General features: G+C 39.3%; 3 protein-coding genes across 12 annotated transcripts in view; 2 read left to right on the top strand and 1 right to left on the bottom strand.

Moving 5' to 3' along the window:
• aadat (aminoadipate aminotransferase) overlaps positions 1–18 on the top strand; it is a 13,422-nt gene extending 13,404 nt beyond the window's left edge. The window contains 1 exon segment of the mRNA XM_043244284.1: positions 1–18. This exon segment is cut by the window's left edge and continues 902 nt beyond it. The gene's annotated coding sequence lies outside the window, so the exon portion shown is untranslated.
• Positions 1–8,043, top strand: part of mfap3l (microfibril associated protein 3 like) — an 8,945-nt gene extending 902 nt beyond the window's left edge. Inside the window, exons 1-3 of one of the 3 annotated variants that reach the window (XM_043244286.1) lie at positions 1,285–1,539; positions 2,389–2,790; positions 5,747–8,043. In XM_043244286.1, coding sequence (XP_043100221.1) covers positions 2,481–2,790; positions 5,747–6,633 — 1,197 coding nt within the window. In that variant the 5' untranslated portion in view covers positions 1,285–1,539; positions 2,389–2,480 and the 3' untranslated portion in view covers positions 6,634–8,043. Of the gene's footprint in view, positions 1–1,284; positions 1,540–1,830; positions 2,117–2,388; positions 2,791–5,746 lie in introns of those variants that run through there. The other 2 variants (XM_043244288.1, XM_043244287.1) reach the window with 2 other exon arrangements.
• Positions 8,044–10,789: 2,746 nt separating this feature from the next.
• Positions 10,790–27,500, bottom strand: part of clcn3 (chloride channel 3) — a 35,487-nt gene continuing 18,776 nt past the window's right edge. For 3 of the 8 annotated variants that reach the window (XM_043244276.1, XM_043244281.1, XM_043244277.1), the window contains 11 exons: positions 26,462–26,649; positions 25,161–25,283; positions 23,656–23,862; positions 23,496–23,576; positions 23,047–23,299; positions 21,918–22,210; positions 20,743–20,929; positions 19,691–20,089; positions 18,642–18,858; positions 16,499–16,574; positions 10,790–12,940 (listed from right to left, as the gene is read on the bottom strand). In XM_043244276.1, coding sequence (XP_043100211.1) covers positions 12,776–12,940; positions 16,499–16,574; positions 18,642–18,858; positions 19,691–20,089; positions 20,743–20,929; positions 21,918–22,210; positions 23,047–23,299; positions 23,496–23,576; positions 23,656–23,862; positions 25,161–25,283; positions 26,462–26,649 — 2,189 coding nt within the window. In that variant the 3' untranslated portion in view covers positions 10,790–12,775. Of the gene's footprint in view, positions 12,941–14,851; positions 14,898–16,498; positions 16,575–18,641; positions 18,859–19,690; positions 20,090–20,742; positions 20,930–21,917; positions 22,211–23,046; positions 23,300–23,495; positions 23,577–23,655; positions 23,863–25,160; positions 25,284–26,461; positions 26,650–27,500 lie in introns of all 8 variants that reach the window. The other 5 variants (XM_043244279.1, XM_043244282.1, XM_043244280.1 and 2 more) reach the window with 4 other exon arrangements.

The raw sequence follows: 27,500 nt of genomic DNA, 5'->3' as shown, positions 1-27,500 counted from the left end.
AAATACTATTTAAGTCAATGGGAGCCCAACCGTTTGGTTGCCAGTATCTTCTTTTGTGTTCCACAGAAGAAGAAGAAAGCATACAGCGATGCACTGCTTTTTCGTATGAACCATCCGTTTATAATTGCATAAAATCATTGCACAGTTCTTCAACAGAGAACTTGTTGGTTTTTAACAATGCAGAATGCAAGTCCTTAACCTTTGAACGCATTCAGTGGAGCACTGGCTTTCACACTGTGCGCGTTGTTTCAGGGACAACAGATCCTTTGTGTACACTACTCAGGGAAAGTGTTTATGAAGGGCGCACTTGGACGGCTGCGATAAATCTCGCTGCGGTTCTGCATAAACTTTGAGTTACGCACTCGCAAAGGGCTTTAAAAGCGAGATTAATGGCGTGTACGTGAGTTGCCCGGGGTTTTATTAGTCTAACACGCCGGTTATAACAAACGGTCAAAGGGCTGCGGTTTAATGCTGACCAGCAAGGGCGGTTAATCCTTAAACTGGGTTTCTGAAGACTGGGTGTGCGATCAAGTGTGACAGAGGTGGAAAGATACACACTGCCAGATCCACAGCTGGCCTAAACAGGGTTGATTTCTTAACGCAAAAACGATGGCATGCTTCAAACTGAGGTTAATGTGTCTAAAGGGAATGCAAATATATTGATAATTTTAAATATTTTGGTAATCATGAATGATTGCCATTGTATTTACATTCTCCAAGGTAGTACAATATACCATGCTGTGTGTATGTGTGTGTGTGTGACCCTGAAGCACAAAACCAGTCACAAGTAGCACAGATATACTTGTAGGAATAGGCAAAAATACATTGCATGGGTCAAAATGTGTTATTTTTACGCCCAAATCATTAGTATATTAGATATCACGTTCCATTGAGATATTTTTGTACGTTTCCTACTGTGAACATATCAAAACTTAATAACACGCGTCGCCGAGAACTCAATTTTGAGAACTTTAAAGGTGATCTTCTCAATGTTCAGACACTTTCTGATTCCCGGTTTTCAAATATTGTCCCGTCCACGCGTCAAAGATACATCAAACACATTTATTCAGCTTTCGGATGAAAAATGTACCCTTGCCACTTGCTTTGTTCTCAAGAGTCACATTATAGTGTTATGCTGCGGTTGCTATGCCTCGTTTTTCATGAGGATATATTCCACTGTACCTGCAGAACCAGGTAACTGAGGAAATAAACCCAACTGGCTCCGATTCACCACCAATTACTGGAAAAAAACTGGGTCAGTTGAGAGAAAATGGGAAAAAAAGATGGGGGAGGAATAGAAAGCAGATAGGCAGAGGTGATAGGAGGGGTTTAAAGACCGAACCCGGCGCTTTACTCGATCCTGTCTGTCGTGTTTCATTCACAGCGCGTTATTTTGGGCTCTGAATTTCTCCGGAGGTTTTTTTTTTTGGGTCAAGTCGCATTTAAAACCGATCCCAGGAAACGCGACCCGGATCCTCAAATGAGCGACGGCTAACGTTTCACGACGAGCGATAACAACGGCGGGGGGATCATAATGGTGTAAGTGTTACCGTTAATCGCGCGAATATCGCCCATTTGTTTCGTTTTTTTCCCCCCTCAGCGTTTAGCGAAAAGCCGTGTTTCGTGCTATCACGCTAGCGGCTATGCGACAGGTTTTTAACATCCGCGTAGAATAAACGCTCGCTTTAGGTGTTACCTTTCGTTTCTAAATGCTGAATGGTAAGGGTTGAAGCCGCCGAATGCGTTAAAAGCTGTATTTTATGCGTCTTCCGTAGCGGATGGTGACCCGTCATATGACTAACAGTTAGCCGTTGTTAGCTCGCGCTGTTTGCGGTACATTTTTAACGTGTCAGATGTGATATAGGCATCAAACCGTGTGGATGTCGCTATGAAACGCCATAAACACGGTCTTGGGTGGTTTGTACATTTAAACCTGACTAAATCTATCGATTTGTAGCGCGCGGGAGCTTTTAGAAAGACGTTATGCTAATACGTGCGGGCTACCGTTTGTTTTAATGTAAGTCGCATTAATGTCCTCGTTTTAATTTCCTTCACGGATGTAATATGGATGTTTAAATTTAAAGCGTTGCAGTAAACGTCAAACATTTACAGTACGGTAGGTACAGTAAACGTCGAATATCTGGTGTCAAAAAAAATGAACACTCTTAAGTGGCTCTCTCTGATTTTTGGGGCATTATGTTATTATTTCCGCCTTACAAATATGAGTCATTTCTTATTTTTGCAGGTCTTGTTGTTCTTGTTTAATAGGATCACACGAGGAGGAGGAGTCACAGCTTCTTTGTGCCAAACTTGAGATAAAAGCCCTCCTCATTTAGACAAATAAAGTGTGTTTTTATTAATGTTTCCTCTTTTTGTGTGTGTTTTCAGTGCTTGCGCAGGAAGGAGCGTGTGCACCGGGGGTCTGTGTTCTCTGCGCTCGGTGGCCTGCAGATAACCAGTAACATGAGGACCGGCGGAGAATGACGTCTCATCCCGAGGGTTGTTACAGAAAGCCAGACAAAATGAGCAAGGCAAACGGATACGTGATCGTTTATTTGGTGTCCGCCATTAGTTTCTGCGCCGCAGAGGCTTTGAACGTCTCGGCGGTGGATGGAAACGGGACGGAGGCAGACGGAGGCGGCTCGGTTCCCCTGGTGCTCACCAAAGTAAGCCAGATCATCGCCCGCGAGGGGAACTGTGCTTTAATCGACTGTAATGTCACCGGCGACCCCTTTCCAAGCATCCAGTGGTTCAACTCGCACGGACACCTGCTAGACACCAAGCAAAGTGGTACGTTTACTGTAAAAAAATATCCCCTTCGGGCACCAATGCTCTCTGGTATATCACTGGACCTGCTCTTGGTCGCTTTATACGTTGATTTGATTTTGTTGGTGTAATCTATTTACATTAAATATAAATCTGATCTACTGTTCCCGCTCTATACGCACATCGCGTGATCTAATCGAGTTTGCTTCTGTTGTAATCGTGTATGGCAGGTAGTGTTCAGTCGTTGCTCCAAGTATAAAGATAAATAATTTAATTATTATAACCGTTTCAGAGGTTTACGTACGAGTCTGTGTGATTTATTTATTAATTTTTTTTTGTCCCTTCGGCTCAATAACGTTGCAATAATTGGATATAAAATACAGTTATAATGTAAAATATTACAATTTACTGTCTTTTTGGATGAAATTTGGATTTATTTAAAAAATGTGATCAAAGCTGGATTTTCAGCATCATCTCACGATCAGTTTCACACGATCCTTTAGAAGTCAGTATAATAATATATTATATATATAATAATAATAATAATATTCTGATGCAAACAAGATGTTGTAGGGTTTGTGCTAATTTTTAGGATTTTATTTTTATTTTTAAATGTTTTATTTATTTTGGGAATGACCACAGCATATATATATATATATATATATATATATATATATATATATATATATATATATATATATATATATATATATATATATATATATATATATATATATATATATATATATATATATATATATATATATATATATATTATTATTATTTTAGTTTGTTTCATCCACTCTTTTTGAGATTATGATGAGAGATCTCGTTATGCAATGAGTTGATCTTTAAATCCGGTGATGTAAAACGTGACTCAGTAATTCCCAGCTGGAGTGTTACAGACTCCGCGTTCCTGACGACGAGTGACTTTTGGAGGATTTATGGAGTCGTGCAAGCTTAGTTAATGAAAAAGGCAAACAACGCTTTTACTGAAATGACATGGAAACATTCTGTTCGGTTGAATCCGGGGACTGATTTGGGCGGGCTGCGTTACTGAGTGACGCTCTTATGAAGAGAAGGACACCGCAGGCTTCGATGTGGAGTGAAGGAGTGAATGGGTGCCGTCAGAAGGGGAGTCCAAACAGCTGATAAAAGACATCGCATGTCTATAATCTATAAAATTGCTATATCCTCTTATCTAGTCTGAATCATCTATACGGATCAATCACGCTTTACTAGTGAAAACGGTTCTAAACTGTTGAATTTTGATCATTTTTTGTTTAGGATTATAGACTTTATTGTAGTTATTACAACGTAATGATTTGTTTCTTTTCTCATCTCAAGTCATTAACTGCTGGACTGGAGGGGTTGCGGATTATCGTGATGTTTTTATCAGCCGTTTGGATTATGACGGCACCCATTCACTGCAGAGCATCCATTGCTGAGGAAGTGATGTTATGCTAAAACGAATTTGAAGGACCGTTCTGTTAAACAAAATCATTTTTGTGATGATAGTTGTTGGCTTTGACATCAACATCAAGTAAATGCATTTAGAAATGTTCTACCCGTTTCATATTTCACAGGAAAGAAATAGTGTTTTGGAGGTCTTACTACTTCCTGAAAGTCTACCAGCCCTCTTTAATTTGGCTTAGATTACATCAGATAAAGGAAAGCTAATTTTATGTGGTTCACAATAAGAACAGGGTTTCACATTAAGAAAATAAAAAGACGAGAAATGACTAAAAAGCTAAAGACGAAATGACTTTACTTGCATAATACATTGCTGAATTGTTTCATAAATGTCCGATTAGAAGACCTCAGGTTGTAATGCTTTGGTGAACTGGTGCCAGTTATTGACTTCTTGATATGGAGGCTATAAATTCCCTTTAGTCTGTGCGTTCTTCAGACAAGGTGGAATATTTAAGAGTTTCTGCACAAACAAGGCATGTCTGCGGGTTACACAAAGTCGATTAAGCATGGCTGCATTGCTGACAGAACTAGCCTACGTTTAGTACTTTCATCTTCAAGGAACTGGGTTTACAAAAATGGTGTTTGCCTGCATCAGTCGCTCTGGAAGCGTGTCTAGTCACGTCTTCGCTCTGTATTTGGTGGAAAGGTCGTAAATTGTTTACGCAGAACCTGATTTGCACGCCTAGATTTTTGCCTTTTATCAGTTCCACCTCCTTTATCTCTTCATTCAGCGCGAACGAGATGTCTTTCTCGCATTTCGTTTGTTTAGGCATCTCGACGAAACGGTTTACAAGATGGCGGCTTGCTAATTTCAGCAGTTTTTGCTGGATTCCATCATTTGTCAGGTGACCGGCAACAGATCTAGATCTCCAATCTTGATAATATACATTTAATAAGTATATCTTCCGTTTATAGATTAAGAAAAACTAGTTATCCATGAGCAAAACCGATCAGCCGAAAGCAGTCAAAATGACTCGACGTGAAACCTGCAAAGTCAACACTTAACATGTTTTTAATGCTGTTTTATGCTTGGATATATATATATATATATATATATATATATATATATATATATATATATATTCAAGCAAGATGACAGTTTTTTTTGACATAAGATCTACAAAATCTCATGCCGTACCGTTGCCGCAGCAGGCGTCGTGTTAGAAGTACACTTCCTAATCGCTCCGGCCTGGAAAACGGCAACGTTTCGTTTCACATCGGTCTTACTACACTGTATAACTACAGAAGAGTCCATTTTTAAAACACGAAAGGTATAGAAACTCTTGAATACTTTCGAATATCGGAATTTTCGAACGCGACGCTAACGGTCTAATCGGATTCAATGGTCTATGCTAAGCTATGCTAAAAGTTCGAAACGCGATCGGCCTCTATGTGCTAACTCTGGAAAACGTAGCAGACTACGACGAACGTTTCGCGTATCAGTTTTACTGTAAAGGTTTTAGGTTTCCACTCAATCTCAGTGATTATTTCTCGTCTTCTTCTGCAGATGGTAAATGGTGGACTCTGGATAACGGCGTCCTAAACATCACCAGCATCACGTTCGCGGACCGCGGCAAATACACCTGCGTGGCCTCCAACGCTCACGGCAAGGCCAACTGCACAGTGACGCTGCGCGTCGTCTTCACCAACGGAGATATGGGTGTGTACTACATGGTGGTGTGTCTGGTGACCTTCACCATCATCATGATTCTGAACATCACGCGCCTGTGCATGATGAGCAGCCATCTGAAGAAAACCGAGAAGGCCATCAACGAGTTCTTCCGCACAGAAGGCGCCGAAAAGCTCCAGAAGGCCTTTGAGATCGCCAAGAGAATTCCTATCATCACCTCGGCGAAAACGCTGGAGCTGGCGAAGGTCACGCAGTTCAAGACCATGGAGTTCGCGCGCTACATCGAGGAGTTGGCGCGTAGCATACCGCTCCCGCCGCTCATCATGAACTGCCGCACCTTCATGGAGGAGATCCTCGAGGTGGTCGGCGTGGAGGAAATGAGACACACTTTTGTCCGACAGGCCCCCGAGAGTCACGCCGGGGACGCCGCCGGCACGTCCGACGACGTTTTCACCATCTTGCGCGAAAGGGAGCGGGCGAGGGAGAGGGAGCGCAGCGATTCTCCCGCCGCGGACTCGGACGACGCGTCGCTTCACGAGCAGCCTCAACACATAGCCATTCAGGTCTCGGTTCATCCGCCGCTAGCCGCTGCGGGATGCTGCAACATAGAAGCTCCTCCTCTCTCCAAAACGGCCTCCTCTCCGCCCCCATTGGCTCAGCTGCCTCTGGAGGCGGAGTCTGAGGAGAGCGAAAACAAGGAGGAATCGGTGCAAGGGGGTGGTGCTACACAGAAAACCCAAGTCATCTACGAAAGCCATGTGTGACGTCCTGAGGGAAGGATAAGGACCTCGCTATGCATTTTCTTGGGGAACGAAATAGGTCAAGATTTTCTTTTTCTCAGAAGTTGCTTTCTGTTAGTCGTCTTCGGGAAGATGAAGAATGGCTGCATTTGTGATTTAGTTGATCTCGCAAACCTCCGATTTCTGGGTAATGTTTCACCTTAAAAAAAAGAAATTGTATTTTTTGCATAAAGATAAAAAATAAAATAAATAAATAAATAAATATATATATATATATATATATATATATATATAAAACTCCAATTAATTGGTACACATCTTTAAAAGCAGAAACAATTATATACAAAAGTAATAATATTTGCATTACTGTATATTTACATTAGTATTTTATTTGTTTGCATTAAAATAATGTAATTTTGGAGGCAAAATGTGCCTTAGATTACATCAATTATTAATCATCTTAATTTTCTTCATGCAAAATGTCTATATTTAAATTTTGGGGTAAAATACAGCCCGGTCGTTTGTTTGTGAGACCGACCCGTTTATTTCCCCTGACGATGAATAATCACGCTGAATGTATTTTGGACGAAGTTCTCTCTTTATTTCGAAAATCCAGGTCTGCCCGCGAGTCCTCTTATTCTCACGTTCAGCGGTCTCCAGAACAGTCCCGTCGGATGTAGTCCACCAATGAAGGGGAACGCTCGACTGATTAATGCGTTTGGCCGAAAGTGCGTTTCTTTGTTTTTCCCCATTCGATACAGATCCAACCTTTAGTGATGTGCTCAGTGATCTCCTGAGATCTCTTCTAATGCATGAAGAACGCATGTCGATCTGTTTTCAGCGCTGGACTCGGAGAGACGAAACCTTTTTTAGTTGTTTTGTTTTGCGTGATCTTGTCCGCTACGTGTTATTTATCATCTGTGTCGGGTAAAAACGCCATCGACACTTGCATTGTAGAAATTTCAGTTTTCGGCAATTTTATTGAGTTTCCACTGGAGTCTTTATACTGTTACTGTAATGATAGTATTATTACTTTACTAGTAGTACTATAGTATTACTTTTGACTGCAGCTGCGCAGGTAGGTTTTGTTCTTTCGAGTGTATTTGTCTTTTTTTGAGGATCCAGGAGAGCGTTCTTTATAACGGAGCCCCGGTGATCATGTTTAATCTCTTCCGATGTCCCGGAAACGCTGGACACGCATAGTTTTGCTTCTTAAAAAAAAAAGGCTCCCCTTTTAGTTTCAGTGCAAAGTTGGAGTTCTTCGATGTAAATCTAGCTTTATTTGGGGCTAACCTAGCACTGCGGATGTAGTTAGCGGGTTAAGCGCTAGTAATCCCGAATGTTCCTGGTCAGGATTGTCGGAGGAAGCGATGGCCATGGTGCTCTTAAACGCTGTTTTCTAAGTAGTGAAATAAAGCTGCTGTGTACCCATGATTCCCGCGTTCGTCTTCATTCATTCGCTCAGATGTCTCGAGAAGCCCTCGTATCATTTGTAGGCACTTGTTGATCTCTTGGGGATCGTTTTATCCTGTTTAAAGCACGTCGACTGAACGGGTTTTGAGGTTTTCAGTCCACGGCAGCCATGCTGAAAAGGTGCTGGATATTCAAGCGTCGAAATGCTTTAAAAAAACACTAATGTTGCTTTTTGGATATTAAAAGAGCTGAGCTGAATGCATTATTGGACTCCATTGAGTGTGTGTGTGTGTGGGCGTTTACTGATTTGCATATGTAAATGAGTTTGTGTGTGTGTGTATATAAGTTAAGACTGGCTATTATAATATTACTATCAGGTAAGATTGATTTTTCATTCATGCGCTCCATTACATCATGTTTTAATGAAATGCACCGTTATCAACATTAAACGTGGGTTTACTGCAAAGAGAAAATCCAATAAAGCAACCACACCTTAACATGGTTTTGCTGTTAGCCGGAGAAAGTCAGTACATCTCGAGTCAAGATCGTGAGATGTTTTCACGTATATAGAATCAAGAGGTTTGTAGGCTTCTACTAGACCTGGAGACCTTAAACACGTGAGAGTTTAAATGATCAAGGACCTTTTTGAATCCATCACTGGCTTCAAACAGGCATTTAGTTTAATTTAATCTTATTCCACTGTAAAAAAAACAAAACCGTAAACTTTACAGAGAAAACCGTAAACTAACATTCCCAGGATTCCCTGCACCGCACTTCAAAGTTTGCTTGAATTTAATGTTTTTTTTGACATCTATGTTTCTTATTTTCTTAGCAGTTATGTTTATTAGGGTTATATGTTGCATGTAATGCTGTTAAATGATTGTTGTTTTTTTTTGCACATTTCAGTTGGAGTCTCACCCTGATGATGTTGAGTGTTTGTGTGATTATATATTTATTTAAAAGCTGCTTGTGATGGGCTTTGGTTCATGAAACCCAAAAAAACGTTTTCAGCAGCTCGATGGGTTTGGTGAACACAGGCAGGAAAATGACCCCACGTGTGCCATGAAATATGTATTTTAGATGTTGAGGGCCTACACTTCTGCCGGAGGTCCTGGACGTCTTGTTTAGTCGCTTGGCGTCATGTATCCTATCCAATATCAACTACAATAATAATAAACAGGTCTCACCACGGCCAGTGCCTATCAGAGAAAAACACATAGCCTTTACTTCCATGTCCTTTATTTTTGGCCATGACTGAGGAAATGCTAGCATGCTTTCTTTGTATATTATAGATCGTATCTGAACGTAGTAGAGGCTTAAGCAGCGACAAGCTGTTAAAATAAGGGCGTTTAAGGTTTTATTTAAAGATGATAAAGACAGTACTGTTGCACAGTTCCTCTTCCAGAGCATCCGCAGCTCCACCTGTTCAGAGAACAAAACAGTCACGGATGAAAAGAGGCTGAAAGCTCGTCTGAAAAGCCTTTAAACGTGAGAGGCTTCCTCCGGGAACGGTCCCTTTGAGCGACCAGACTCGAAACTTCACAAGCAGACAGAAAAAAAAAAAGGATTACTAAAGGCACTTTCGAAACGAATAATTGTGAATTACATCGCAGCTCAAAAATAATGTTGGGGTATGAAAATGAGCCATTTGCATTTCCTTGAAAACAGACGCCAAATGTACGCAAAGAAGCATAAACCGCATAATGCTTAAAAACGCGATCCATTCGAAGGCTTAAAAAGTAGTCGTCGAGTCGTTTAAGAAGCAGACATCCATGTTAATTAGATTTTCTAAAGGTGAGTTAAAAAAAGAGCTGATCTTGCATAGAAGAGAAAACCATTTGCGTTTTGTAATCTTTCATCGCACAAGGCTTCCTCCTGCTCAGCCTTCGGGTAGCTCACAGTATACAAATTTATTTGTGTGTGTGTGTGTGTGTGTGTGTGTGAGAGAGAGAGAGAGAATCTAGTCAGTGTGTCCTCAGCTGACGCTAATGACCTGAGCAACCACAGAGAGACCGTACGCTTGCTCCCAGTGCGGCTGAACCTCTCTCTGCTGCACGCGTTCACGAATCACACACTTAAAGAGAAGATCGCTGGAAAGGTGTCTTTCAGCTGACGTCACTCATGCAGACCTTCCCATGAGAAGACCTGCACAGGTTGGAGACCATATAGTTGCCCCAAACAAGGAAATTATGTAGTGCAGTGTTTTATTATTGTTGATGCGCTTTATTTTTAATACATTACAGGCAAATCATTTCATGCTATTTGGCTTTATATACAAAGGTTGCTCAATTTTTAAGCACTAAAAAAATTACTAAATTATTATAAAGTATGATCAAGTCTGAAGGCTGGGTTTTTCACCAGGTTTTCACAGATGGGTAGCATTTGCATTTAAATAATAATAATAGTAAAAAAAAACAGTACTTTCTGATTTATGATCTGACAAGAATAAAATCTAAAACCCCCTGGGCTAAGATATTTAACTCTAAATGCATCACAATAGAGGGTTTTGGTCCAGTATTCAATTTTCTTTTCTATTTTAATAATGCATCTTTGTATATTTAATACAATTTCGAAATTTTTTTTTTGAAACTATTTTTAATCTCATAAATTCAGCTGGAGGAAGGATCTTTTATTTTTAATTTTTTTTATAAAACACACGCAATTATAAATTGACCAAAAACGTATCACTTTTTAATTAAAGTGATTTTTTTTTTTTTTTTTTTGCCCGCTGCTTCTGAACAGAGAGGAAGACGGTGGAAACACAGGATCTTCACTTCATTTAAAACAATTTAATCTTTACATATTTTTTTTTAATGTACAATCAAACCATCAATCATACATAAAATTCTCCATATTGTACAACTCTAGCACTAGTATAAATAAAAAAAAAAAATAATAATAATAATGAGATCAATATATAACAACATCGTTTTCTTCACTGATTAACAGAGGAACATCAACCGCTAATGAGAACACAGAAGCCCCGCCCACACGGCTCATTTACTGTCAATCAATCAGCGGGGGAGGGGAGGGGCTAATGCCAGTCACATGGAAACAAAGCGAAAGGACAGAATTTCACCAATCAGTTAAAAGACAACATTTCGGTCTCGTTTTTTGGAAAAGAAATGACCATGCGAGTATGTAGTTCGAAACGAAATTTAAGAAAAAAACCGATGCAGCGCGGCTGGTAGGTTAGCAAGGGCAGTTTAACATACGGAATGGGATACAGCGATGGTTACCACGTGTCAAATTTACGCAAAACTGTGCTATATACTTCCCAGACGAGAAAAAAAATAAAGAGAGAGAGAGAAGGGGCAATCCACAAATGAACTAGAGTTTCCATTCTTGCCGTCTCTAACAGTCACATTTTATCATCGCTTTTTCAGTGCCACTACTGAATCGCAACCAATAGTTTAGTTTACACGTGTCACAAAAAACATGTCTGGGCCTAATGATATTAAAAGGGAAAAAACATTTGGCATAATGAAGCTCGGTTTTTGGACCAAGATTGTTATATGCATTTTGACGTTTTTTTTTTGGCATATTTGTTCACTGAAAATTTCTCGAAATAATATAATCGGGGGGGTAAAATACGCATCACGCGAAATTCAAAATGCAATAACGGTGGTCTCAAAACGGGCTTCGTTTTCATGACACGAAATACACTTTATTGGAACGAAATATGAGTTATCCTTTCGAGCTCGTTTTCAGGCAGCCGTCGGACGCGGATAAACGATCGGAGACGTTTGCGGTACGATTTCGTGGCATTCGAGCGGAGGGTGAACGGTTACATCACGCGGGACGAAATGCGAGCATACAAGAGCGAATGGCGAATTTAAACCAACATCCACCGGTTCGAACATTAATGCTTGTTTGCGAAAGTTAAAAAAAAAGTTGGACATGTCACGTTTTTTTTGATTTTCAAACTATTAGGAGTTGCTTAGTACATTTAAATATAATAGCCGAGATAGCAGCTGTGAAAGAAAAGCGACTCGGTTTTTCATTCCCAGTAACGAAAAGCACGAAACATCGTAAAGTGTGGGCACTCCGAGACCTGCCGGACGGACTCGTTTGGCTCGTTACCTGCGATCGGTTCAAACTGGCCGTCGTAGCGTCGAGATCCAAGACGATCGATCGAGACGACTCTCCTCCCAACGTCCTTCACCAGGTAGCGCGGAAATCCCGAGCTCCGACGCTTGATGTTTTTGCGATGCGGGATGCTCGATCTTCGAAAGTCAACATCCATTGCGTACGGCGCACTTTTTAGCGTTTCTTCGGCTTTGGGGCGCGCTCAAACGCCATCTCGTTCACCGTCTTTCTCGCACACTACTACAAGTAAACAACGTTAGAGTCCACTTCAGGATGTGGCGGGGCAGTGGGGGTCGGCGCCTGAAGGTCCCTCCTCGCTTCGTTTCCAGCGGTTCATCTCGACCTTTCGCCTCTGTACGAGGCATTTTCTCAGGCAGGAGGCTAAGAGGTCAAACAAGCGGGGTCCCGTGAGGGGTCTTGGGTGTTTTTTTTTTGCATGCGCGTGTGAGAGTTAGTTTAGCGTGTTAGCGTTTGGAGAAAGTTCCTCCACTTGGACTCGAGCTTCTATTAAAACTCTCGTAGTTTTTCAAGCAGCCAGGCTCTGCCTCGAAAGACTCGTTTCGGGGTCTTGTGCAAGTATCCGGAGGACGCGACCGGGGTGGGGTCCCGTCCGGTGTAGTGTTTTTGTTTTGTACTTGGTTCAGGGTACCGTAGGGGCGTGTGGTCAGAGGGATGAGTTGTCCAGTAAACGGACCTCCTCTTCGCTCTCATCTTCCTCGTAGCGGGAAGAGGAGGACGCTAGTTGAACATTATGGACTCGGGGTCTTGGTTTGCCATCTGGGCCATATGACGGAGGATATCTTTTTTTGTAATAATACCAAGGAGGCGCCTAGAAAAAGAGAGACAGAAAGAGGTAGAGACATTTACTAGTGCATTTTCGACACGTTTGCAGAGCACTGACATCTTCTGTCGCCAAGGTTTGCAAGGACGTCCCAACGAAATGCATTTTTGTACGAGCCTTTGTACTCTGGATCGAATCTTTGCTCCAATTTTTTGGACGACTCCGAACTTCGGTCTTGGCGACAGAGAGCTGAAAGTCTCTGGTTTGAAGAAGGGCAGAGAGTGTGGAAGATTATTCTGTGTTACTCAGGGCAGGAAACGCTACGTTATTTCTATGAGCCGGCAGCACCTATACAGTGAGAAGCAAGTGTTTTTCGAAACAGAGGTGAAACAGAGTGAGTGAACGCCTCCATCTCATCCACACACTCTGGCCTTGGAGAACGAGAAAGTGAAGTTATTTTTCCAGCACAAATTCAAGAGCATATTTAAAGGACGTATAGAAGTCGTGTGTTTTGTTTGTTTACAGTGTTGGGGAGCGTTACTCTGAAAGATTACTAGCGCGTTACTTCTTTGTTTTTGGGAGTGATGTAACCCTCATTGCACTTAATTACTTGGTCTATTAAATTAATTTAATAAGCAATGCGATAACTTGCCTAGCTAACAGCATATGACTTTTATAACCGTGTTATTATTAGGGCTGGGCGATATACGTCTCGGTCATTTCATCAGTAAAGCCGGTTTTTTGATTAGCGGTAAATCTCCATCAGCGGTTTTCAAACGGAGCAGCGGTTAATACACAGAGCCGTAGATCACCGACAAGCTACGCTATATCGCGTTCGGTTTCGTGGGTGATTTATTGGGGTAGCTTTAATCAAAGAACCGGTTTTACTGACGAGATGCACATGAATATAATCGACTGATGTATAGCCTAGCCCTAGTTATCACGTAACGTGTTGTAACGTTATAGCTGTAACATTGTTTCAATAAGCATTTTAAACTAAATGCTACTTTTTCCTTGATTATAGCTGGGTGTTCAACAAAATATGTGCGATGTAGGGATATTATTAACGTAGCATCGGTGCTACATTATGGAAAGTTATGTAGTTAAGCTACATTGTCACTTAACTAGTTAACATGCACAAGTAGGAGAAAGTGTATTAAAGCACTAGTTTAAATTCACACTATACGCACAAGCTAATGCGATAATGTGTATAAATAGTGGCATTTCTTCTAAATTAATGTGAATGCGTGACACTATTTGTAATTATTACTATTATACTGTTAGTAATAGTAACAGTTTTTCTAAACGGAAACCATCTAAAAATGTCCTTTCACGCAACTTGTGACGAATGTTGCGCCATTACCGTATTGCAGGAGCGTTACAATATTCATAAAGTATAACATTTGTAAACATTTTATTGATACGCCGCATTGTTACTTTGTTACATTGTAACTACTGCAACTAGCAACGCGTTACGGAGCGATTGCGTAACGCTTTACCCCAAACACTCATTTCCCTCGATCAAATTTTGAATCAAAGTGCAAGTTAACTTTGCGTACGCTCTTGATTTTGCTTTCGCTTCAAAGGGGATTTAAGCTTGATGACAGTTTGCATCACAGATAAAAGGAGTGACAATTTTGACGAGAGCTGGGATTGCGAGAGTCCATCCAAATCAGAGGCGTGAAACGCTCGTGAAATGATTGTCAAACCTTCGTGAAATGTTCGTGAAATGCCTGCGAGATGTTTTTGCGACAGGAAGAAAAGTGAAGAGGTCGAACGTCAGACAAGGTGTGGGACTTGAGGAGCTGCTGACTACACACTACGAGTGCTAGGATTCTAGAGTCACACCAGATCGGCGTGCAACAACACAGCATCCTAGGAACAGCTACTATGACTACAGAGATGAAGAGATATGTTGGTGAATGAGAAAACGGTCCGCTGCACATGACAGTTACTCGCCAATCGTTTACGGGCGGAGCTGCGCGAGGGGTCAGATGTCGTCGATCTGTAGCCCAGCGGACGCAGACCAGGCGCCCACCCGAGAGGAATTTAGCAATAAACAAAAAGGAAAACAAAGAAAGAAATCAAATTCAGATGAAGGACATCACGGCATGTGTATTAGATGTGCTTTGTGAGTACACGTGCACAATGCAGAACTGAAAGGGAGGGGCTACATAAAAGGTGCGTTTCGAAGACACCACGGCTAGCGTGACGAGACTAGACTATCCTGCAGGGACGGCCGAGGACAGGAGCAACAATCTGAGTGAAAGCGAACCGATGTCTGCGGAGAATTCAAGCGCTGGGAGCAGGGTCCAAAAAAACGCCTTCGAAGTAGCCTTACGCTAGCTTTGCTAACGTCAGTGCCGTTTACGAAACGCGGCACCGGCGCGAACGGTCGTGAAGGAGAGGTTCACCCGAAACTGAAAATTAGCATGACAATATCCGAGACGTAGATGAGATCGTTTCGTCATCAGAAAGGACGCTCTGTAGTGAGTGAATGGGTGCCGTCAGAACGAGAGGCCAAAAACGAGGTCACGGACATCTCGTGAAGCGAAAAGCTGGGTGTTAAGAAAATTCGAAACGCCTCAATGCTGGATTGGTTCATTTAAACCACTACTTCCAGCTAAAATATAGCGTCTATATTATAAAACAGACTGATTCTGAGCCAAGTTCAAGCTACTCATACACCTTTGTTTAGATTTGTGTTGCCGGAACCGCAACCGTTTCGTTGTTTAGCAGAAAAATAATGTTCTCATAAATAGCAATAACCGTACTATGTGTTAAGGAATAACCATTTTCTAAAAGCAATAAGCAGTGAATTTATAACGGGTTTTAGCCGCTTACGGTTATTCATTCGCTTTAGTAACACTTCCTCCAATGAAAAAAGTTGTCTGGATTGGGAGAGAACTATGAAAAGGACGAGCTCCATTTAGAAATAAATACAGGTCAAAAATGTGGGTTGATTTTGATGTGAGAGGGCAAAAAGGGGGTGGACTTTTTCACTGGAGGAAGCAAGGGTGTGACGCTAAAAACATACAGACATGGGTCTTTTCACTTCACAAGACGTTAACCGATGGACTGGAGTGGCTTGGATTTATTGGGACGGTTTTTAAAACTCTCTTTCTGACGGCACCCATTCAGTGCAGGGCAAGTGCTATAACGCTGTATGTTTTTTTTTCAAAATCTGTTGATAAAACAAACACCTTAGACGGCCTAAGGCTGAATAGATTTCCGGCCAATGTTCATTCTTGGGAGAAACGCTCCTTCTATACACATTACTGGCCACAAATCAGCGCACGTTATTTTGGACCCCACTTATTAATTTCAAAACAAGATCGGTTTGAGAGCTAGGTGCTATAAAAGCTCTTGCAGACATCAGTATACAGAAATGGGAATAGATTTTTCCAATTCGCTTAAATGCTAAAACTTTTATGCATCTCTCACTAGCTGAAATTGCGACTTTAGTATTTTAGGGCAACCATCATCCAGAATTCGTTTTTTTTTTTTTTTTCTCTCTCTTTTCTTTTTCACTCAAGTTTCATGCGTCCCTCCTAAGAGGCGGAGTCTAACAGGCAGAGTGGGAGGGGCATGGGAGGGGCTAATCACCAAGGGCTCCACGTGCTGCTTGAGCTCTTCCAGATGTTCTAAAATATTCTTCTTTGTGATGATGCCCAATACAATCCTGCAACACACACCGTGACGACCATCACTTAGCAACAAAAATTACACCCACAACTCAAGTACAAACAAATAGAAATCAAAACAACATAAGAGTAACAAGACAACAGAAGCAATATGAACAGAAATTCACTGAGATCATCAAAATAATCAGGTGTGTTGAGTTGCAATTAAACAAACGAACTGAACAGAATCAAACTGTAAATATCAACCACCACCGTGAGTGTGTGTGTGTGTGTGTGTGTGTGTGAGAAACAAAAATGATTCTATATAATAATATAATATAATTAAATCAGGATTAAGGAGTCAAAGACTAGATTTAAATCAGGCATAAATTACATTTTCAAGCATATATTTAAATAGAAGGCGTTTAAAGGTGTTTTTATGTATTTTTGGTCAAATAAATGCAACCTAGGTGAGCAAATGAGATTTATAAAAATACAAAAAACTGAAACCACAGACCTTTGAACGGCAGCGTTTGCATGGATGAACTGTTCACAGTTAGTACAACAGCATGCATTTATAAAATCAACGTTCGCAGTAATGAACAAGACATCTATACGGCGCGCTAATCTGAATTTTACTTTAATGATAAAGCAATTGTTACTATAATAATAAAAAAATGAGACAAAATGCAGTCAAGCAGACAAGTGTTTATATATTGTGAATTTTACACATCTTAAATTTGATTATGAAATGTTAATTGACTTTAACGCCACTCTCCGTTTCAGTAAAAAAAAGACATTGGCTGGACTGAAGGTTTGTATTAAATCAAGTCGAGTTCTGTAGTTGATCATGTACACAGCAGATCTCTCACATCCTACCTTCGTTTGCCCTTTCGTACTGTAAGGATTGTAAAGAACTTGCTTGAAGACTTTTTTGGTATGTATTAAAGCCATGACAGTTTTTATTCAAGTTTTATGAATGTGCTACACGAGGCAGGGGGCTTAAAAACGGCCTGTTTAAAGCTAAACTAAAACAAATTGTAATAATAAAGGGGTTTTTTTTATACTCGTGTAGTAAAAAAGCAAACTAACTTTAAATTGATGAGATGATTTGGGTTAAAAAAAACAACCCAAAAAAGATTAAATGCATATATATATATATATATATATATATATATATATATATATATATATATATATATATATATATATATATATATATATATATATATATATATATTTTTTTTTTTTTGTTTGTAAAAATAAATAAATAATTATAATAAAAGGTTTGGTCTTTTTAAATGATTGTCAGAAATTGCATGATGATAGGTTTGAAGTACTTCACATATAAAGAGCAGTTTGAACCGATTCATGTAAAACAATACTGTCCCGAGAATTTTTTTTTGGTTTTGAGATAAGTCTCTTTTGCTCACCAAGGCAAAAATATCAAAAATACAGTAAAAAAAAATATATATATATATAAAATAAATATATATATAAATATATATTATATATATATATATATATATATATATATATATATAGAAAATAAATATAAAAAAAACAATATATATATATATATATATATATATATATATATATATATATATATATATATATATATATATATATATATATATATATAAAAAATATATATATAATTTATTAAATATTCCTGTGATACAAAACTGATTTTTCAAAAGCCATTTATTTCTCCAATCTTGGTGAACCTAAGAGACTTAAAAGTAATTCATCCACAACTTTAACTGAAGACTCTCTTTATTCTGTTTACGCTTAGAAGTCACAAGACAGTGTGAGATTGTGAATCCATTTAAAGATGGATGCCTTTAGTGAACATAAATGTAGAAGCACAAGTTTTCCGCATGGTGAGCAAACTCACTGTGAGTGTTCAGTATCATGAAGGGTGTGTGTGTGTGTGTTTGGTCAGTGGTTTAGCAGGGGACTAGCAGCTGAGAGGCATGTGAATCCTCAGATGCATGACGCCTCGACTGAAGCTCATCAGCAGACGTGTGTGTGTGTGTGTGTGTGTGTGTGTGTGTGTGTGTGTGTGTACGTGTGTTGACGAGGCGCTTGTTAGTTCAAACACAGAATGGGCGGACACTTACCCGTTGTGCGTCACGAGGCACTGGCGCAGGCCGAGCTTTCTGAAAATGTCCACCACGATCTCCATGGGCGTGTGGTCAGTGACGGTGAAGGGGCTCATGTCCAGGATGCTGCGCAGCTTCAGTGGCCTGGGGCTGTCAGCCGGGAGGGTGGGGGCATGCTGGGTAAAATACACCCGCGAGTTCAGCACTATCCCCTCCTGCTTACGCCGGGCGTTTTCTGAAGAGACCACAAACAAAACGACTTTCAGCGGTCTGTATGTGAACAGAGAAACTCTCGTGTGGGTGTCTCTACAGCAAGACAATGAAATCTAACGGGTGGATTTCCTGAAAACATCCAAAAAAATGAGAGGGGAAAACATTTTGCAAACAAAGATTATTTTCAATTATTTTAATAGATTTTTTTTTTCATACATTTTAAATTACATAAAAGACTCCCATTCCAAAGTTAGAATTTTTTTTTATTATTATTATTTATTTATTATTATTATTATTATTATTATTATTATTATTATTATTATTATTATTATTATTATTATTATTATTATTATTATTATTAACCGCCCTAAAATGTATAAATTAAATAAATCTGTAAAATATTAAAAATATAAAGACAGAGATTTTTTTTCTTTACTACTTATGGACATTAAATTAAAAAAATGGGCAGAATCATTTTGTATATTTTCAAAAAAAAATTGTGGTATTGGTATTAAATTAAATTAAAAAAAAAAAACAGTAAGGATGCATTAAACAGAACAAAAGCGACTAAATATATTTTTAAATGTTAAAATAAATGCACTTTTGTTCCTCAAAAAATCCTGAATAAAAACTATTCAAATACAAAAGTAACTTCAGACAAAATTAAAGCACTTTTTTTAACACACAGAAAACATTTATTCCGAACACTAACGTGTAAAAAATATGACTACCTTGAAGAGAATAACGGTAGCCTCTGTGAGCAGAAGAGACTTGACATGCATTTTTCAGTTAAACACGACAGAACAGTGGGCCTTGACGCACTTGAGCGTACCAGAAGAGGGAAGGCCTCTCACCTATAGCGATGGTTATGTCCCGGCGCAGAGCGAACCCCACCAGCCTCTGCGACTCTTTGGAGACGATGACGGGGAAGCCGTTGTAGCTGGTTTCGGAGATGACGGTCTGGAGCTCGGCGAGCGTCATGTCGTCCTGCGTCAGCACGGCCAGCGGCGGGTCGCTGCGGCGCGGGCGCATCACTTCCCTCGCCAGCGTGGTGTGGGTGAACTCCTCTTTGGCGTCCAGGAAGGGGTACCCGTTCAGGCGGATGTGGGCTTCGTAGATGCCCTCCCTCCCGAAAGCGTCGCCGACCCATTTGCTGGTCATCACGGCCGCCATGAGAGGAACGATGTACTCCAGGCCGCCGGTCAGCTCGAACACGATGACCACCAGAGACACGGTCATGCGAGTGACGCCGCCTGCAGACACCGCCGAGCACGGTTAGCTGCTCTGAAAGCCGAAGTCTTACGTATTTTTTAGTTACACGTTTTCAAAAATGTACACGTTTTTTAACGGCTAAATCACAAGCTCGTTCAGAAATCGCGACAAAAAAGTGATAATTAAAATACTTGAATAAAAGAATGTTGATATTAGCTTAGCATAGATCATTGAATCTGATGGGACCGTTAGCATCTCTCGCCGTGACCAAAGCGTTTCGATAATTTTTCCCCATTTAAGACTTCTGTAGACTCGTACGCTAAAAAAGTGGCGATATTGGGTGGGCTGAAACTACATCAAAAATATTTGGCAAGTTTTTAAGCGAAACGCTAACGGTCCAATCGAATGTGAAGATCTATGCTAAGCTACAGCTGAAAGCGCTCCGGCGGATCCGAAAACGGCCGAGTGGATTAAAAGAAACGCTAAGGCTCAACTGTTTTTTGCAAACGGCGATAATCGAACGCGTTTAACAATAATTAACCAAACGAAACGGCATAGTTAAAACAACCGACATTAATGGAAGATATTTCAATGGCGTCTCGGCGAGCTGCTCGCTATCAGGCCGCGGGGTGCTGGCGACGCGTTACGTGATTTTCATCCGAAAATATGCGCACGTTAAAAAGTAATCACGCACCCAGACAGGCGGCGGCTCCCACCATGGCGTAGAGTCCCGGCGTGATGCAGTCGGCGCCGACCTCGCACCACTCTCTGAACAGGAACCAGTCGTGATGGTAATACGCCAGCTGCTCCACGGCGATGCCCACGATACGCCCCGCGATCGCCCCGATGGCCATGCTGGGGATGAACAGACCCGACGGCACCTGACCGCAGCAAGCACGGCAAACCATCAACAACACCGGAGAAATACTACCACCACTGCCATAACCATCACTCCAGATATGGAGCTTCTGAAATGTATTTATTTTTTTAATTTGACCATGATATTATCTATTATCAAAACAAATACAGAAAATAAATACATATTGTAATAGACGTAAAAAATACGGCAACATTTAAATAGAAATTAATCTGTTAAAAACATTAATATATTAAAAGGGACACTTTTTAGACCAAAAATATGACTAAAATCTGTCAGAAATACGGCCATAATTTAAAATAAAACAAATAAATAACATGAATGCATAAAAAAAATAAAGCTACTTCATTTTGGTATTAATGGTAGCAACCACAATTAGGTTCATCAATTTTGGGCCTTATAGATAATTTGTGTGACTTTATGATAATTAATTTATTTTTTTTATTGGATGTCAATTTTAAATAAATTAAATGTTTAATCTGTGCATGTGCACATACACTTAAAATCTATTTTTTAATTTAGGGTCATTAAATAAAACAAATAAATAACATGAATGCATAAAAAAATAAAACTTCATTTTGGTATTAATGGTAGCAACTACAATTAGGTTCATCAATTTTGGGCCTTATAGATAATTTGTGTGACTTTATGATAATTAATTTATTTTTTTTTATTGGAAGTCAATTTTAAATAAATTAAATGTTTAATCTGTGCATGTGCACATACACTTAAAATCTATTTTATTAATTTAGGGTCATTAAATGTAAATAAATCGACCACTGCCTAGAAAATAGCAAAAATGTATTAATTCGTACATGTTTTTTTTTGGTTTTTACTGTTTAAAAACCCAACAAGCAGTCGTGCGCTTGCACAAGACAAGTCCCAAAGGTACCTCTGTTATGCATGCACCTTCTTCACAGGAAGAAAATAAAAATATTCTGAAGAATGTATGCAATGCACAACAGAGGCATCAGAGTTCAGGTGATTCTGACCTTGAGGCCGAAGGTGAAGATGGTCATGATGATCTTGAAGACGAGCGCCAGGCTGAGCTGCCACATGGCCGAGTAGACTCCGGGGGTGGCGGCGGCGTCCGATCCCTCAGGATACGCCTGGCTGCCGTTCATCTGGCTGCGGTACTGACAGAGCTGAGACGACTCGAGCGGCCCGCAGTCCGTGAACAGCTCCTTAATCAGCTCGCTGGTGTTCTGCCGCGTGTACGGGTTCGGGAACGCCACGATGGCCGTGATGGCGGCGACCGTGATCACCTCCAACACCGGGTACTTACCTGAAAAATAGCCACAAAAAAAAAAACGCTAGCCAGGGTTACCACTGTTAACTAAAACACACAGAGAAACTATTGATATTGATAAATAAATTAAATCTACTAATTAAATAAATCTTAAATAAATCAATTTAATAGTACTAAAATTACAAAAAAAAAAAAAAATAAAAAAAAAAAAAAATATTATATAATATAAATAATATATATATTAAAAAAATAATAATAAATAATAATAAAAAATAATACATATAAAAATATATATATACATATACACACACACACACACACACAAACATATATATCTTACTAAAAATAATAATTTTACTAAAATAATAATAATAATAATAATAATTTTACTAAAATTATATATAATTTATATTATTATATATTAATATTATATATAATTTAAAAACCAAAGCTAATAAATACATTTAAAATACATTTAAAAAAATAATTAACAAAAATTAAAAAGTCCATGTACAAAAAAAGTAAACAAAATAAAAGTATATTAAAGAAAAAAAAGCAACTAAAGTTTTGATTTACAGAAATAATACTAATTACACAAATAATAACAAAATTTTAAATACAATATTTAACTTAATAAATTTGTTCATGAAAGCAACAAAATATACAAATTAAAAAGGTTTCATATAATTATGCTAAAAGCATTAACGTACTAAAGCTTTAAAATACAAAGTGACTAAAGTCATACTAAAATTATAATTATATAAAATCTTATAAGTAAAACACGATTAACAATTGCAACGAATTTAAATGACAGGAAAAACCTCCTCGCTCAAAATAGAAGCTAAACCCAAAGACTGCAGGCGTGTTTTTACCGAAGCGTGTGGACTTGCGCCGACGGCACCAGGCGATGTTGGCCCGGATGAAGAAGGCCCCCCACAGGCCCCCGAACACCCCCAAGAGGATGAAGGGGAAGAGCTCGAACAGGTACCAGGGCGTGTGGTACTCCACGTAGAACAGCACCAGGCGACTGTTCCCGAACGGGTTGATGGAGCGCAGCACGAACGCCGCCACCAGAGCCGCGAAGAACGAGCGCCACAGAGTCTTCAGAGGGAAGTAATAACTCACCTGAGACACACACAAACAGCTCTGGAGTTAGCTGGAGAAGCTACAGACAAACACGCTTTATAGTTATTAAATTGGAGTAATGATGCTGAAAATGCAGCTTTGATCACAGATATAAATTGCACTTTACAGTACATCCATGCGGAAAACAGCTATATTAAATTCTAATAATATTCCAGATTTTTAACTGCAGACCGACCTCCTCCAGACTGAACAGAACTCCTCCGATAGGAGCCCCGAAAGCCACAGACACCCCGGCGGCCGACGCCGCCGACAAAACCTGCGTCCAGACACAAACAAGAGTCACTGAAACCGTAGGACACTCCCGTTTAAGAGGAAGAAGCAAGCAGGCGTCTGACCTCTCGTTTCTTGGCCTCGTTTTTGCTGTATTTGGGGAAGAGGTAGGAGAAGATGTTCCCGCAGCAGCAGGCCACGTGAACCAGCGGCCCTTCCTTCCCCAAACTGAGCCCCGACGCCACGGCCAGGACCAGAGTGATCGTCTTTATCATCAGAGTCCATTTACCCAGATACCCCCGGATGATGAAACCGCTCAGGATGGTTTTGATCTGCAGATATTATTAAAACACACACTACATTATTACAGTCAGCATTAAACATCATCTACCACTTTCCGCTGAAAATGCTGGTGCCCTTTGATTTCCCTGCGTTAGAGGCTTTCTGATAACTCTTATACAGGTTACATTAATCATAGTGCTGGACAAACATCAATCGCACCCAAAATTAACGTTTTTGTGAACATAATGCGTGTGCGTATATGTACACATAAACAAATATGTATATATTTATATGCACATAATTTAAATGAATAAATAAAACAATATATTTGTCCTTAAATATATACATGCATGTGTGTGTATTTACATATACATAAATACACAGAGTGCACGCATACAGTGTATATTACACAAACAAAAACTTATTTTGGATGCAATTAATCGTGGCTAACTAATGTAATTTTCAACAATTAAATTACACAATTAAACAAATAGAGAAATAGCATTTTGACATTTTCTCCAGTATATATATATTTTTTTCATCGAAACAAATATTGCAGTTTTACTAAATAGTTAATATATTTTGTGCTTTTATGTAAATTGTATTTTATATATATATATATATATATATATATATATATATATATATATATATATATATATATATATATATATATATATTAATTAGTTCAATTTATTTTATTTGGAGTCTTTTTTTTGCCTTAGTTAATTACCCAAAACATTTTTTTTACAAATATTTTGTTGTCTAAAAAGCTGAAAAATTCACGTTTCACTAAACACAACTCAACACTTCGGCTGAGCTTAAATTAGGCAAAAAATTTCCCACTTCTTGTTTTTCAATCAACTGTGAACCACTGATACCCTGCAAATATTTACATGATAAATATAATACAAATTATCGTAATTTGATATGATTTCAAATCACTAAATAAATACAAAAAAAAAAAGAAAAGAAAGAAGCAAGCTCCTGATTTGGACGAGTAACACACCCCTTCTTTCTCGAGCGTCGTACACTGTTCACGGAAAGTGGCTTCTCTCTTTGTTTCACAGAACAAAACCGCTCAAAAAAAACGAGCTCTTGTAAAACTTACATAACGCTTTTGGTAACCATGGGAACAGTGAAAATCAGAGCCAGAGCTCCTTCTCGTCGGTCACCTGAGCTCTTAAGAACAAGCAGTAATCTGCGGCACGTAACACTGTGGCATGTTTTAACACTCAAACACCATTTAATCAGCTTTCGATTGAGGATTTGGCCACGTAGCGTAAACCAACCCGCAGAACCGGTTGAAATGGGAGGTAAAACCGGTCTGGGTGATGTTGAGGATTACCTCGGGTATCCCGGAGCCGCAGGCGTACGGCGCAAACACCTTCACCAGAGACACGGCCAGGAAGGCGAAGGACAGCGCCCAGAACGTGAACATGAAGTAGTTCATTATATAGGAGCCCGGGCCCTAGAGCACGAAACACACAGACGTCAGCATCCATCAAGTCTCTTCTGCTCACCAAGGGGGCATTTATTTAATTAAAAACACAGAAAAATCTCTAATATTATTACAATCTCAAACAGCCGCTTTCTCGTGAACGTATTTTAAAGTGCAATTTATTCCTGTGATGAAAAGTTGAATTTTCAGTGTTGTCACTCCAACACGAGCTTGGACAAATTAACCATTTGTTTAATTGAGGATTCGTCAAGCAGTGCGTTTGCTTTGGAAGAACGTGAAAATGCTAGCCTAGGTTTTTACACGTAACACGTCAGTAATGACCTGCTAGAAAAACTGGTCATCAAATAAAACAAATATGAGGTGAAACCGGTTTCAAAGGCAGGGTAGTGATTTGGTTCAGAAACATTTCTTGTTACACTGGTTAAAAGTCCCTTTACATCTTTATAGCAATACTTAAATTACATGGTCTAAATGCATTTATATATTAAAATATCTATATATATCTATATATATATATATATATATATATATATCTATATATATCTATATATATATATATATATATATATATTAAATATTTATAAATAAATAAATACATATGTAAATTAAAAAATTTATATATATATATATATATATATATATATATATATTTACATATGTATTTATTATATATATATATATATATATATTTACATATGTATTTATTATATATATATATATATATATATATATATATATATGTATTTATTATATATATATATATATATATATATATATGTATGTATTATATATATATATATATATATATATATATATATATATATATATATATATATATAAATAAAACACATACACACTTAATATTGTGAAATATGATTACTATTAAAATAGCTGCTTTCTATATGAATATATTGTAAAATGTAATTTATTCCTGTGATCAAAGCTGATTGTTTTCAGCATCATTAGTGTTCAGTGTCAAATGATCTTCAGAAATGACTCTAAAATGCCGATTTGCTGCTCAAGAAACATCTGATTGCCGCCTTATCAATGTTTTCTAGCATTATAAATGCTTTGCTGTCACTTTCGAGTCGTTTAAAGCATCCTTGGTGAGTAAAAGTCTCAGTCGCTCACGTGAGAGAGCTGCTCGGACCTCTAAGGTTTAAGCAGTAGTGTGCATGGACCCTGACCTCGGCCTGACCCAGGATGAGCTCGGCCCACGTCTTCCACTGAGGACACTTGTCTCTCTCGGCGAAGGTGGTCTCGTTGGAGTCCCAGCAGCACTGCTCGTGATTGAACCACATGGCACTGAGACACACGCCTTCCTTCAGATCGTTCATCCAGTCGGCCGCGATGTCGATCACACCGGCTAGCGCTCCTGAGACAACGAGGAAGAAGATCGGTGCTTATTACATTCATAATGTAGAGATAGATAGATAGACAGATAGATAGATAGATAGACAGATAGATAGACAGATAGATAGACAGACAGACAGATAGACAGACAGATAGATAGACAGACAGACAGACAAACAGATAGATAGATAGACAGATAGATAGATAGATAGATAGTAAACAGTGTAACGGTGCACAAACATGGTAGGAACTCTGGGAAAGACATTTTATTGTTTATCCATAGTTTTGACCGTATGAACTGTAACGCACAGTTAAGCATCTTGTTTCAGTAGAAGTGTTTTTCTCCTGCTGTAGGTCTTACTGGACGCTGCTTTGAGGAAATGTCTGACAAATCGACCAAAAGCACCAACACTCGAGCGCATTTAGAAATAAGCTGAGTTCAGCATCATGTGTTCAGGAGATTAAACCATGACTTGGTGCAAACGGTGTGTGCGAAAGTGTGTGTGTGCTGAATGTGTGTGTGTGCGCCAATGTGTGTGTGAATGTGTGTGTGTGTGTGTGTGCGTGTGAATGAGTGTGTGTGTGTGTGCTGAATGTGTGTGTGAATGTGTGCGTGTGTGTGAATGTGTGTGTGTGTGTGTGCTGAATGTGTGTGTGCTGAATGTGTGTGTGTGCTGAATGTGTGTGTGTGCTGAATGTGTGTGTGAATGTGTGCGTGTGTGTGCGAATGTGTGTGTGAATGTGTGCGTATGTGTGCGAATGTGTGTGTGCCAATGTGTGTGTGTGCGCGTGCACCAATGTGTGTGTGTGTGTGCGAATGTGTGTGTGTGCTGAATGTGTGTGTGTGAATGTGTGTGTGAATGAATGTGTGTG

The sequence above is a fragment of the Puntigrus tetrazona genome, chromosome 7 (genome assembly GCF_018831695.1).
Source record: "Puntigrus tetrazona isolate hp1 chromosome 7, ASM1883169v1, whole genome shotgun sequence".
Lineage (NCBI taxonomy): Eukaryota > Metazoa > Chordata > Actinopteri > Cypriniformes > Cyprinidae > Puntigrus > Puntigrus tetrazona.
This window is presented reverse-complemented; position numbering and strand designations above follow the sequence as displayed.